At 42.9% G+C, this 13,904-nt stretch overlaps 1 protein-coding gene across 17 annotated transcripts in view; it reads left to right on the forward strand.

The window, feature by feature from the left end:
- The window catches only part of Sox6 (SRY-box transcription factor 6), a 546,519-nt gene that overhangs the window by 513,185 nt on the left and 19,430 nt on the right, over positions 1-13,904 (forward strand). For all 17 annotated transcript variants that reach the window (XM_085692949.2, XM_085692958.2, XM_085692951.2 and 14 more), the window contains one exon: positions 12,337-12,570. In XM_085692949.2, the coding sequence (XP_085549075.1) occupies positions 12,337-12,570 (234 nt within the window). The remainder of the gene's footprint in view (positions 1-12,336; positions 12,571-13,904) is intronic.

The following is a 13,904-nucleotide window of genomic DNA, read 5'->3' on the forward strand; positions in this document are numbered from 1 at the left end:
AACACTTCTGCCCCCTCCCCCAGCGCTGCTGCAGGTTCTCCGGGCTCCAGGCCCTGTGCTGGAAATTTACCTGTGTTCCCATTTCTCCTCTGCAAAATGTTGCAAAGTAGAAACTGTTAACCCTCTTATATAGGCAGGTGAAATTATAGACTAGAGAAATAACTCTAAGTTTCAGGATGGAGATATTTGATGGCTTTTGTAGTTGGAGTCTCAACTCTGAGCCCTTGAGCCACCTCTTTCTCACACCCGTTACATACCCTAACTTTGAAAACAAAGTTAGTTTTTTCTATACCCATAAACTGCATTCTCCCTTTCTACTGTCAAAGAAGACGACTCCCTAGAACAAATGAAATAAAATGAAACACAGAAGAGAAAGGGGCCGTGAAGTTCATGTTGATGGCAAGCATGTGACCTTTGGGCAGTCACATCAGAGCTGCCAGTGAGTCATTTACTGAGACCCAGGCGTCATTTGACTTCTCATTTTCTTCCCATGAAACAATAGGTGTGTATTAAGTGCTCTTATTATCCCCTTTATGTACATGTTCTCTGATTTCATGAGGATGTCTTACCCTAATTTTATGCTATTCAGGAAGGCTTCATTGTGTGGTTTTATGAGGTCATACATGCATCCATTTACCTATTTATACCCACGCCACGGCACTGGCAACAGCATTCAGACTTAATACTCCCAAGAAGTTCAAACCCTCTTACCCTTCTGCCAAGGTTGTCCAGGAAGTGGTGAGGTAGCAGATGGGAACTGCTTAGTGTGGCAAGTCAATAGAAATAGCAAAGGATTAATGACAGTGTATTGTGACCTTCAAACCACCATTAGTGTATGTTTTTTCCATCACAACCATTCTTACCAGGCACTTGACAAGATATAAGAAATCAAATGGGGCCATAGTTACAGTCCAACTACAGAAATTCCCGGATACCAGGGAAACAACAGACATGCCTCTCACATCCCTACTGTGGAGATAGCTGCTATTCCTGCTGTCTCAGTACATGCTTCAGCATTTACTTTATGGCTGGTTGTGCTCGTCCCTGGGGTGAGCTGTGGATAGGACATCATGCATTCACTGCATTTGGTGAAGGTGGGCACATGTAACTGGGGTTAAGGGTGAGTTAGGGTAAGCATCAGGTCAGAGGTAGACATAAGGCACAGACTATTAGAACCTAGAACGCTTAGCCAAACGTGGCAAGCATGTCAGACTTTCCTAGGATGAACAGTCCTTAAAATGGGTCGTCAGGGAGTGATTGCAAGGTGGACGTGCCATAGCTGGGATCTGTAGCATGGAACCAGTATGTGTGAACTAGAGGTAGTACACTCCACTACTAAAAAATCAAACACGAAAACAAAACAAAAAGCCCATGCTTTGAGTAGAGGGCAAGAGAGGGCACTGGAGCCATACCGAGAGACAAACTTGCCTGCTGCTCTGGAGGTTGAGATTCGTCTATGGCCATGGGTATGGGTGGAGCACTGGACACGTGCAGACACAGGAGCGGCCTGGTCAGAAGTCAATGTGTGACAGTGCACTCTGTCTAAAGTCAGAAAATGGTATTTCTGTGGAGGTTAAAGTATTCGAACATGAAAAGGAGGAATACAAACCAGAAGGCTAGATTTTAAAGTAGTCTGGCAGAGACCTGGAGGACTGTAGCAATCGGCAAGGCTCGGAGAATTGGGAAGATGGATTGAGTAGTGTCTTGTTTATAAGCTTTTCTTTGCCTTGGTTGGTGCTTCATTCCACATAGTCTGTGGTAGGAACGAGGGCTGGGTGAAGCCAGAAGCTGCTGAGCTGTGTGAATTATTTAGTTTACCGGCTTTCAGCAGTCTCTGTGTCCTCCACGGGCCTCTGCTGTTGCCAGACGCTGGTTCCCCTGAAGGCCTAGGAAGCCAAAACCGCTTATTGTCTTATTTCATACCCAGCGGTCTCTAGTTCAAGCTTAAATGTCGCTGTTCACCTGGGCTCACCGGCACACGAGCCCTCCTGAGCTACACATGGCGTACAGATAAGTGGAATATTCCGTGCTCTCTGCCACTTCCCGGTCATTAAAATAGAGAAGCACAGAAGTCATGCCAGCTGCCATGGGAGCCTGTAGCTGAAACAAGCTAAAGGACTCTCTTCAGCTATCTGCATAAAGCAAATATAACTTGAGAATTAAAAAAAAAATTAAACCAAAACCTAGAGCAGGAGACGCTGAGCCACTGGTGAGCATTCCCTTCATTTTGCAAAGCCACGGGCCACATGCACCAGCTCACCGCAAAGTCATTAAGCCTTTTTAAGCTCAGATGAAAAACATTAACAAACACCACAAAAGGCTTTAGTGTAGCCCCTTTGTTCATTCACATATGGCACTCTATAACTCCTGCGCCACTCCGCTCGCGTGTTTGTTTAAGCTGCCTGCATCAGACTGGGCCTGAAAGAACAAAAGACATCTTGAGCAATCCTTAGCAGGAAACGGGCTAATCTAAACATGGTTTGTGACACTTTAAGGAGAATAGAAAGCAGAGGGATTGATTAGCCATTAATGTCCAATTGGCTCCATATGGATGTCGCAATAATAAAGCCTTTTTCAGGGCAGTAGCTGAGTTATTGAATTAGAGTCTATGTTTCCTCAGAGCTGACCTTAGGGAATTCCCTTTTGGTTCTTCTTGTTAATCTTTTAAAAAGAAGGGAGTTTCTAATGGAGAACCAGAGAAGCGCTGGCTACAGTGACACTCTCAGAGCCCTGAAATCAGAGGATGCCTTAAGTTAACACCCTTCTAATCCCTGCTGCAATTTCAGTTCCACCGCTTTCTCCAAGTGTACTTACATGTTCAGGGGCAGCATCTCAGAATGCAGCTAAGGGCGTGAACTTCAAATCCTGCAATGGGCTTCTTGGGTGTGCTTAGCTGTGCAAGGAAGAGCATCCTTACAGGGAGAAACTTAACATCCCAGCTAGAGAATGGTGGCTCTAAAATTCAGTTTTCTCAAAGTTCCCATAGTGACTTGGGAACTTTGACCTGAAGGAGGTGTGCTAGACTGAAATCTGGCAGACCTGAGTTCTAGGTGTGGCTCTTCCTTATAATAGTGGAGACTGGTCACCACAGGGAGCGATCACCTAAGCTGGGAGCCTAGGTTCAAGTGCTGTCTATCTTCCTAGCCGTTTCAAAGTATTGTGAGGAGGACTGAGATCATGTATTTGGTGAGAACACTCTGTAAGTATTGTTTTGTGCACAATTGCACCTGGTGTGCTCTTCTGGAATGTGACTTTTGGCTTTGTCTATCTAAACGCTAAGTTGCTTCCCAAAGGATCATTTTGGAATGGCAACTGTATTCAAGGAGACTTTTGCTTTGTTTGTACACTGCATGTGACTATCTATCTGTCCACCTTTATCTATTAAGTTTATCTATTAAGTTTCTTAATATAGGCAAGTTCTGTAGTTGCAGTAAATGTAGGGTATTTGTCATAGTGGAATTGTAGAATCCTCGGATGAAAACAGATCTATGGTATTCCCTACATTGGCAGGTGAAGAATTGGTCCTTAGGCATAGGATCACAGACATCCCATCTTTCACTTCTGCATTGTTGGTGCTCAGTTTTTCACCAGTCTGTAGTTGAGAAGAGACAATCATCTGTCCACTGTCTTCCTCAAGTCAGATCCCCTACAGCAGGCCAGTGTCACTAATCTGCCCAGCTAGGGCTTGGCCCTGTAGCTCAGCAGTGCGCCACTTGCCTAGCTCGCATGTGCAAGGCACTGGGTTGGTCTCCAGCACTGCAAAATAAACAAACGAACACACCTAGCTGAGGATCTCTAAGACAGGGACAAGCCATGCCCTGCAGGCCTGGCAGTCTGTTTCTCAAACATGGTGAGCAATTGCTTCCCTTGCAATGAAGGCCTTCTCAGCCTCAGAATGTGTTTCCTACCAAGTTAGCCACTAGGAAAGCCAACTCCTTTCCCCATTTTTACGTTGTTTCATTCTGAACAAGAAGAAATCAAATTTTAATTTCAATAAGCGTTCTTGTAATGAAAGTAAGTTACCATTCTGGTGGTAAGCTGGAACAGAAGTTGGCAAAGGGCTCTCCTGATTGAGACAGACAGCTGTCAACAATAGTGAGCTATCTCTACCACAGCCATTTGGGTTTTGTAGGATGAACATGGTGAGCCAACTGAACATGGCTTCTAACTTCTCTTTCTACTATTCCATGTCCCTTTCCAGAATTCCCTTCCCATCTACATGCCCCTACTAGCTGCATAAGAGTCTACCATGTGCAGCAGGTAACCCAAAAGAGTAACTCAGGGAGAGAAGCCATCATTTTGGTGACAATGAAACAGTCTGAAATGATGCAATTGTGCACTGTTCTGTGGTGCCACCTGATGCTGGTGCCACCTCCATTTACTCATAAGCATGTTATGAGTTGACCCTTCCTAATGATGTTGTTTTGGTGAATAAGAATGTCTTTAAGTTAACCATGACCTAAAAATACCACACATTTCTTAATGTTCCTTGGAAAAATCTTCAAAAAAGAATGTAAGTTAGTTGGCTTTCCATTTTATAATTTTTTAACTTTTATTTTTATTAAATGTATTTTAAAACACTTTTCTTGGGGCAGTGTCCTATTGTATGTACACTTTACTTATTTTCCAATTATTTCAAATTTTGTCTAGTACTTCTATGATATTTTTGGACAGAAATTTTCATTTGTTTTGGAGAGGCACTTGGGAGTGAAACTGTTGTATTGTAGGACAAACTGCCAGGAAATTATTTACTATTTCACATTTCTGCTAGTTGTCTCTATGCTTGCCAACATTTCATTTCTAAGCCATTGTAGCAAATGTGGAATGAGATCTCATTGTGGTTTTAATTTGCATTTTCCTGATGATTAATTACACCAAAAAGCTTTCCCTGCCTCCATTGGCTATAACTTCTTTTATAAACTGTTTATCTCCTGCCCTTTTTAAAATGAAATGTTTACTTTTATCCATTTGTTTCTAAGGGATGAATGGTTGATCTTGGCTCACGGTCGGAGGGTAGAGTTGATGGTGTGGAAGGCGTGGCAGGAGAAGTGTAGGTGACTGGTCACTGTCTGCAGTCAGGAAGCAAAGAAATGGGTACTCTGATTTTGTTGTTATGTAGCTGTTATTTGTATATTCTAGATTAAAAGTCTTACCAGATAAATGTGTTGAATAATTTTCCCCAACCTGTTTATTGCATTTATATACTATTTGTTTATTTATTTATTTTTTTTGTCTTCTGAAACGGGGTCTCACTCTGTTGCCCAGACTGACATGGGACACATTTTGTGGCCATGCAGGCCTGGCACTCCTGATGACCCTCTTTCCTCAACTAGTAGAGTGCTAGGATGACAGGTCACCCGTAGCTGTCCCCATAGTCAACGATGACTCTTGATGAGAGAAGATGGAGCTTCTATTTTGAAGCAGTTCAATTTGTTCTTTTTCTTGCAGGCTTAGAGCTGTATATGCCATTGAAAGACTCTTAACTCAAAGTCACTCTACAACATCGTTCTTTATTTTGTGTAGAGTGTTATAATTTTACTTTTGATTTTAAGTCATAACTCATCTCAAATGAATTGTTGAGTGTGAGATGAGAGGTCAAAGGTCATTCTTTTTACTGTACTTATTCCCTTTCTTAGCGCTAGTTGTTGAAAGACTGTCAGTTCTCATGGTGGCTGCCATGGCCTCTTTCCAATAAGTCTATTAAGTCTTCCAGCTTTTCTCAAGCCTGCCTTGCTCTTCTCCCTGGTTTCCTTTTCATATGAGTTTTGAAATCATGTGTCAATATCGACAAGAAACTCTTTGAGGAATAAGTAAATTTGAGAAGTACTGATAAATTAATGATGTTGATTTTTCTCCTTCATGAACATGGTGCATTCTTGATTTATTTAAGCCCTTTGATTGCCCAAGCACTTTGTTTTCCTTATAGATTTCTTGAACATTTTTTGGTTGAATTTAGTTTTTTTCTGTCAGGTATTATTCTGTATATAAATTGTTTTTGAGACAGGGTCTCATTGTGTAGCCCTAGTTAGCCTGGCACTCACTGTGTAGACCAGGTTAGCCTCAAAATCACAGAGATCCACCTTTCTTTGTCTCCTAAATTTTGGGATTAATGATGGGTGTCACCATGCCTACTTCATTTTTTAAAAAAAAAAAAAACACAACTGTTTTTGATTGTTTCCTGCCAGTGCACAGAAATACAATTGATTTCTGTGTTATTTGATGTCACGGTACTGAAAAATTCACTTATTCTAGTAATCATCTATGTAGATGCCATAGAATTTTCTTTGCAGACAATTGTTTTGAACACAGTGGCATGTGCTCTTCTCTGTGTTTCTATTGATGTTGACTAATGATGGCTAACTGTGGTGTGAGCTGTTCCACCTTCTTGAGTCCCTTTGTCCTGAGAGAACATTAGATTTCGTCAGCGCCAGGGTCGGAATCTGTGTTGCCCATGTTCTCCTCTGCGTTTGGATATAAGGGAGGTTATTGTCTGAGTTTTAAGTTTTAAACTAATCGTACATTCCTGAGATTTATAACTGAGCTCAAGCCAGTTGCCCTGTTGATTGTCAGGTGCTCCTTCCGGCTCGGTCCTTGTGCTGGGGATGCTGGTGCTCGCCATCCTCTCACGTGATGGATTTCCCTGTGAGTCCATGCCACTAGGAACAAAAGGTTAGGCTTTTCAGGGAGGTTTCTAGCGTATAAATCAAAATACCTTCCTGAACTCTCAGAGAAATCATGCTTTCTACTTATTGAATGAATTTATTAACAAATTTCAGGCAATTTATTCATTTTATCTAAATTGTCGGGTTGATAAAAATTCAATCATTGATATAATATCCCTTTATTGTCTTTTTAATGTGACTAGAACCCATAGTGAAATTCCCTCTTTCAATGTAAATATTGATGTTTTGGTTTTTTCTCTCTGTCTGTTGATTTACTCTGAAATAGGTATGCCAATTTTATTGATGTTTTTTTTCAAATTACTAAGCCTTCATGTTTTAAAAATTATTTTTACTGTGTCTCTCTTGTATTTCATTGGTTTTCAGTTCTGGAAAATGTCTGAATTAAAATTGAGTTATTGACTCATTTTATCTAACCTGACTTTGTGATGGGCTTAGATCATGTAATCTACATTTTGAAAACCTCCTCCCTGCTTCCATGTTGCTTCTCCATGCCTGCCTCCCCTGGCTGAGGAGCCTCCCTCTGCTCTGCACCTGTATTTCTAATGGTGTCTTGGAAGGTGTGTTCTTACGGTTACATTTTTGTCACTTTAGTTTCCTGAACCACTGTGCTATTGTTGTCCCACATTTAATCTCTTTACCATTCATATGTTTAAAACCTAAGAGATCTCGCCCTTTACCTTTATCTGTGGAATTTGGGGTTTAGAACCGGAAGCCACAGTCTGTTCTGACAGCATCAGCAGCACTGACCGGCTTTCTGTTCGCATCTAGCCATTCTGTCCCTGCACACTGGGAAGGAGCTCCATGTGGAAAATCTGCAAAGACAGGATTTCATTACATGAAATTCCCTTCCTTCTGGGAGAAATTTCTGCTGGGTTTTGATAGCCCTCTGGTGTCTTCAGATTGCTGCAGAGTTTCAAGTGTTTATCTCCTTCAGGTTTGGTCTGATGAAAGCTATCTGCTACTACTAGATGCCAGGGTAGATTTGCTTCACGCCAGTCTTTTTCATTCAGTCTGACAAAACGTAAGTTCTAAAAGCCTTCAGAAAGTATTTAGGCACCGTCCTCCCTTCCTCATGTGCGCTCCCCGTTAATCACCAAGACAGTTTGGTGGGATTCGCTCATTTAGCTTCTGCTTTGATCTCCTCTAGAATTCATTTGCTCTCCTCAGCTTAAATACCTTAGAGGCTTCTGAGGTTGGTATTCAAGGTGCTTAGCGATCCAGCACTGTTTATTTTTCTAGTTTCATCTGTTAGTGCGTCCCTCCCTTTTCCAGAAACCCCAGCCAATGCCAGCTTCTTTCTGTGCTCCAGTTGCAAGTCTGTGTCTTTATTCATACTGATTCCCTGGGGCACTCTGACACCATGCTCACCGAATTCTGCCCTTCTGGAAGGGTTCAAGCTGTGCTTTATCTCTCATGATGACCTCCGTGCACCCCAAGGATGCCCTTTCACAGTGCTCTGAGATCACTTTTGTTAGCACTGGTGTATAGTTTTTAACCAGGTGTCCTTCCCCTATCCAAACTAGTGCCGGTGCTAGTTAGCTCTGGGAGGCCTATCCTGGCGATTCCTGTACACTGAGAATTTGTTGTGAGAATTTACTGAGTTCGTGTGTGGGTGATTACCAAGCACAGTATAGAAAGAATGCCTTTCTAGAGAAAACTTTGTGTATACAAAGCCCACAATGAACACTCACTCACCCAGACAGCCGCTGGGATTTACCCAGGAAGGCTCCTTTGTAAGGTTAGTTCAGGACCATTGCCACGGGCTGTGATGGTGAACTGGGTCTTGTTAACAACCCACCTGGAAAAACTCAGCTTTCTGTCCTCTCTAAATCACTCACTTCACAGCTTCCTAAGGAAATCTTTGTCTTGGCAGCTTCCATCCTCTCCCTGCAGATTCCTTTGTTTACCTGAAATTTTGTACTTGCACGGCCTTCTCTGGAGATGAAGGATGAGTTATCCCCCTGGTGCAGGGATACTGTACAGAGCAGGAGGTCCCAGCAGACAGGGTCTGCAGCCTCCCGGGAGGTGCTGCTGTTCTGGCCTTCAGTAGCTGACTGTCCCTTGGGCTGCTAATGCTGGCCAGTAAAGACTCAAAGTCAGCAGGGAAGCTGTGGTCCCTGATACATCACTGTGACGCTACACTCCTTCCAGCCACTTTCGGTGGGAGCCTCTTGACTTCACAAAGCTAAAGCTCAAGTGATAGAAGAGTTGCCGTGCTTCAGTGAAGAAGGAAGTGACACAAGAGATGCTTCCTGTCTAAAGGGTCAGCCCAGGAAGTCTTTGCTGGAGAGCGTCTTTCTGCATCGGGAGCTCTAGACAGCATCAGAGAAGCTGTGTGAGGTGCAGCCACTGCAAAAACATGAGAATCCAAAATGCCCTCAGCATGTCCCTGCGAAGCATCTGTAGTTTAGCACTGTGTTTCCTCTATGAACCTGAACACAAATCAGGGTATTGTAAGGTCTGGGAAAGGACATCTTCTTTCTAGGATATTAGCAGTAGTTAAGGAGAATGACATCTCAGATATCATGTATGTTGTTGTGGGTTATCTTAGGAGATTTGGAAGTTGGGAGAGAAAGGATATGAACACGAAGAGGAGAAGGAAGTGGAGGATGAGGAAGGAAGCCAGGCGAACACCTATGTCTAGCTGGGGCTTGCAGCAGGGCCTGGGCACAGCAGATCTGTACAGTATTAAAAGTCACAGTGCAGCAACAGCTGGTCAGGTATCAGGTCCAGTTCATGATTTTAAGCTTTGCTCTCCTAGGAGAAGTCTCTTCCTAACAGGATTCCCAGTGTAAGATAACCCTCCATATTCAACTCATTCCTTCCGGAAGAGAAAAGAGGTGACAAGAAAAAGAAAGAAGAGGCGGGGGAGGGAGGGTGACGCAGACCTCCATCTTCAAGTACCGCCGTCTTCCTACTTTGTGTTCTATAGGAGTATGCACTGTGCTTAAATTTTTTCAGTCTGGATTTATCCTTGGGGTCCTAAAGTTCCTCTCTGGGACTGATGGTAAAAGTGGTGCATGCTGGGAAAGGCAAAAGAAGACTTTGGTGGAGGGAGAAACTGATCTATGTGGCTTACAGGATGCTGAATGTCACTGGAGCGTCTGAAAAGAAGAATGAGCTAGGCAGTGTAGCAGCCTTAGGAGAGGAAAAGAGAAGTGGGACGGGGGAGAGGAAGAAAAACAGAAGAGAGAGAACTGGGCACAAATCTAGAAAAATCAATATCAGTATCAGTAGTGTGGTACGGGATATATGGTCTCTGGACTAAGTTCTAAAGTCCCACCATGATTTCTGCCAATCTATGGGAGGGTAAAACATCTCATTTACCATGAAATACCATTGCAAAGGAAGAAGTGAGAAACTGCCTCTTGGGTTTTTCTAGTAGAGAGAAAAGTCCAGCAGTAAAATTAGGTCCTGAGTGTTAATCACCTGTGGCATAATAGTTAACTTAGAATAATACTGAACTGTTTTCACATCTGACATTCTCCACAAACCTGTCTCCTTTTATGTGTACACATGCCAGTATATAAATTGCTGCATCCATGTCAGTTGTAAAGTAATGGCTCCAAGGGTGTCATAAATTACCACAGTGATCCTCAGGAGAAGACACTGTCGTATCTAAATGAGTGTTTCACGTCCAGAGTAATGCATGCCTTCATCTGGCCCAGCAGTCAGCATATCGCCCCATGTTGATGGATATTGTCAGCTGGAAGCTACACTGCATTTCACTGCACAATAAACATGGCTGTCAAACCCACGGAAAGTGAAATCAATTTATCCTGTATGGTCAGTGCATTTTAAATGAAATTAATGTACTGTGGGTATGGTGGCAAAAAGGTAGCATATTAGTTATGCATCCTGGGACCTGAGCCTTTCTGAGTAACGCATCATTCTGTCTAGTACGCTTGAGGAAGGGCTCTTTATAAAATGTGTGTTATTTTTTTCATGATCTTCAGAAAGTGGCCTCACTGCCCTCCTTCCTTTTGAGGGAAAAATCCACAATATTAGCCAAATTCCATTCTTTTGTCCTATCTTTTGTCTGTAGTAAATGATGATCACATCTTCCAAATAATAGCACCCCTTAATGTCCTAATTTATTACTGGCTTTGACACAAACAAATTGCTCCTTAAGCAAGGTATCTGGAAATAGGACAGAAGGACCAGAGATTGATGGGGCGTGTTGCTCCTGCAAAATCCCTGCGCTTGCACTGAATGGATTGTTCTAGAAAATGGAGGTGTAATTTGGGGGTAGGGGACAGGATTTCTAGTTTGTATAGTAGGAACACTGACTGAGGCTATCAACTGTAGCTACTCCATATTTCACCATAGAAGTTCTCAATCTACATAGAGATATCAGTAGTTAAGACAAGGCAAAGCACACGTCAGGGTGTCACACTCGTGGGTGTATGAAGAAGCCAGAGCCTCCTTCACTCATTCATTTAACACACATTAGGAATTAGAATTCTGTGTGCCGGCTACGTCACCAGATTCCAGGACTCCAGCTGCAAGTTAAGCCTCTACCCCCGCCCTGCCCTGGAGGAGTTGTCTCTCCAGTGTGCTAATAAGTTAGGTCTTCAGAAAGTGTCAAGGTTTCGTAAACAATAAAGAAATTCTTTTAATCAACAGAAACATATTGGGATCCTTAAAACATGTATTTATTAGTCTACTATTTTTGCATATGAATTGAAGACCAGTTACCTTTTACTTAGTATTTACTATGTTGTTTGAGAATTACCAATATAAAGTATGAGAATAAGAGAACTTCTGACTTTAGGGATTTCATGTACCAGGGATGGAGTTGAACTGTCAGAATGAGACAGTCACATAAGCAGTAATTACTTCTGGGCATGAGCCTGGCAGCCAGAGAGGCCAGTACACCCTGAATGGAGATCCTCACCATCATGGCTGCTCTTGTAACCTGAATGCCCTTCCTGGTGACCTTTTATCCTCTCCCTCACTTAACTGATGATTCCAGTTCATCCTTCCAGAGTCAGCTGATGTCATGCCTCCCAGGATGCACTGGCTGACTAACCATCCCGCCTTATATTCGCTTGGTGTCCTGCTAATTCCATTCTTGCCCTATTTTCCACATACCCAGTCATAACTGTCTGTCTCCCTGGACTGTGAGCTTCTTGAAGGATCCATTCACCTTCGTATCCATAGTGCATACAGCTTCCCTCATAAGTGATTGCTCAATGAATGCATTTTATTGAATTAATTCATTCCTGAAAGCAGCAGCAATTGAATACGACTTGAAAGATAGTGCGTCTAGCTTGGAGGAGTAGAAGGCCTCGGAAGCACAATTGGGGACACACATAGTTTGAAGTCACAGATTTTTAGAAACGATTGGTAAGAGTTTGCTTTTGAAGAAAAGCATTATATCAGGGGAGCCCACCAATGTTACTTCCTTACTACCTACAACCGATGTAGTGTGTGGTGTAGAGAACAACAGGCAAAATCAGTTCAGCCTACTGTCTCTGGCACTGTGTCAGCAAGGCTTGGGGAAACATCGTTTAAAACTGTCTGCTTCTGGAAAACCTCTTAGACAGAAGACGGGCAGGCCTGGGGACAGCAGTGGAGCCAGGCAGAGAAGTGTAAAATGCCCTCATAGTAACGCTTTCCTCATCTTGTTCTTCCTATCTTAACATTACAGGAAGCAAAGCAATCAATGGCTCTGCAGCTAAACTACAGCAGTATTATTGTTGGCCAACAGGAGGCGCCACTGTGGCTGAAGCACGCGTCTACAGGGATGCCCGCGGCCGTGCCAGCAGCGAGCCTCACATCAAGCGACCAATGAATGCGTTCATGGTTTGGGCGAAGGACGAAAGGAGAAAAATTCTTCAGGCTTTCCCTGACATGCATAACTCCAACATTAGCAAAATCTTAGGCGAGTACTGTGGCCCAGCTGGTGCTGGCCTCTCACCCTACAAGGAGGGTGGGGTGGGTGCAAGGGTGGGAAACAGGGGCAGAAGTGACCTTCTAAGAGAAACCACTTGCCAGGGCAAATGAAATTAAGGCAAGTGCCCACAGCAGCCTCAGATGCCACCACACCACAGTTTAGGTGAAGGGTTGTTGCGACTGCTAAGACAAGGCCTGCAAACTTTCCTCTTGGACAGAATTATCACTAGGGTAAGCCTGGTTAAGCACTTTAATTTAGAGTTGAACTTCTTAGAGTAGTGTGCTTACCTTGTAAATTTAGCAACTATTGAGTGAGGTCACAGGACTCACAAGGACAGACAGACCTTACAGGTAGTGAGTGGTTCACCTACTACTTGGTGCGTTCTTCCAGGTTCGCATGGTCCACTGGCAGAATTCGCCGTGTACGAGCGGTGCTTCCCAAATGGTGTGAAATTCATGGGGTGCAGAACACTGTCTCTAATAATAACTTGAAGACTTGTAAAATAAAGCTAGATTTAATCTGACACTGTATGCCTAGTTCAGATTTTATAGCCATGTGCCAAGCTGCAACCTCAGGGCAGAGCCCTGCTTTGCCAGCCCCATCCTGGAGGTTCCCAGGCTTAAACTCAAGCCGTAGACCATCAGTGTAAGCTTGCTAGCATAGATTACACAGTTTGGAACTGTTGTGCTCAACATATTGAACATATTTTATTCAACATGAAGCATTACAGTCAACATGTTTCCTCTTTAGAGAGAAGAAACACAGACGGCCCTGTTCTGTTTAAGCTGCCAGTGCAGAACAGAACCCGAAGGAGCTGCGTAAGATGCTGGAAAGCACCAGGCATACACTGTGGCTTTAATTCTTTAAATGTTTTGTTCAAGAGCAATAAATATTTAACCTGAGTAAATACCAGTGATCTGCGCATACACAAATACACGTGTTTTGTCACAAAATAAATGATTTAACTTGATTCTGAGACATTTTGAGGCAAGAGCCTCTAAGAAAATTTAAAACATACTTTGGACCAAATAGAGGTAGACCATGGAAACACGGGCTTTTTCCTTTTTGTTTGGTACTTTTGAATGCTAAAGCAAGTGCTAAATATCACTTCCATTTAGAGAAACTTCAATTTTAGGGTTTCAGAGATAGGCAGAGGAGTGATATTCTTTTTAATTTAAATACAAGCTAAAATGTTCCTAATGGGTAGAATATATATATATAGAATATATATACTAAATTCAAAGACATATAAAGAAATGAGTGTTCTCCAGCCTCACAGCTGCTGATAGCTCCATGTTTGTTTCTTGCCATTTCGGTAGCAG

Source organism: Myodes glareolus, chromosome 7 (genome assembly GCF_982192425.1).
Source record: "Myodes glareolus chromosome 7, mMyoGla1.1, whole genome shotgun sequence".
Lineage (NCBI taxonomy): Eukaryota > Metazoa > Chordata > Mammalia > Rodentia > Cricetidae > Myodes > Myodes glareolus.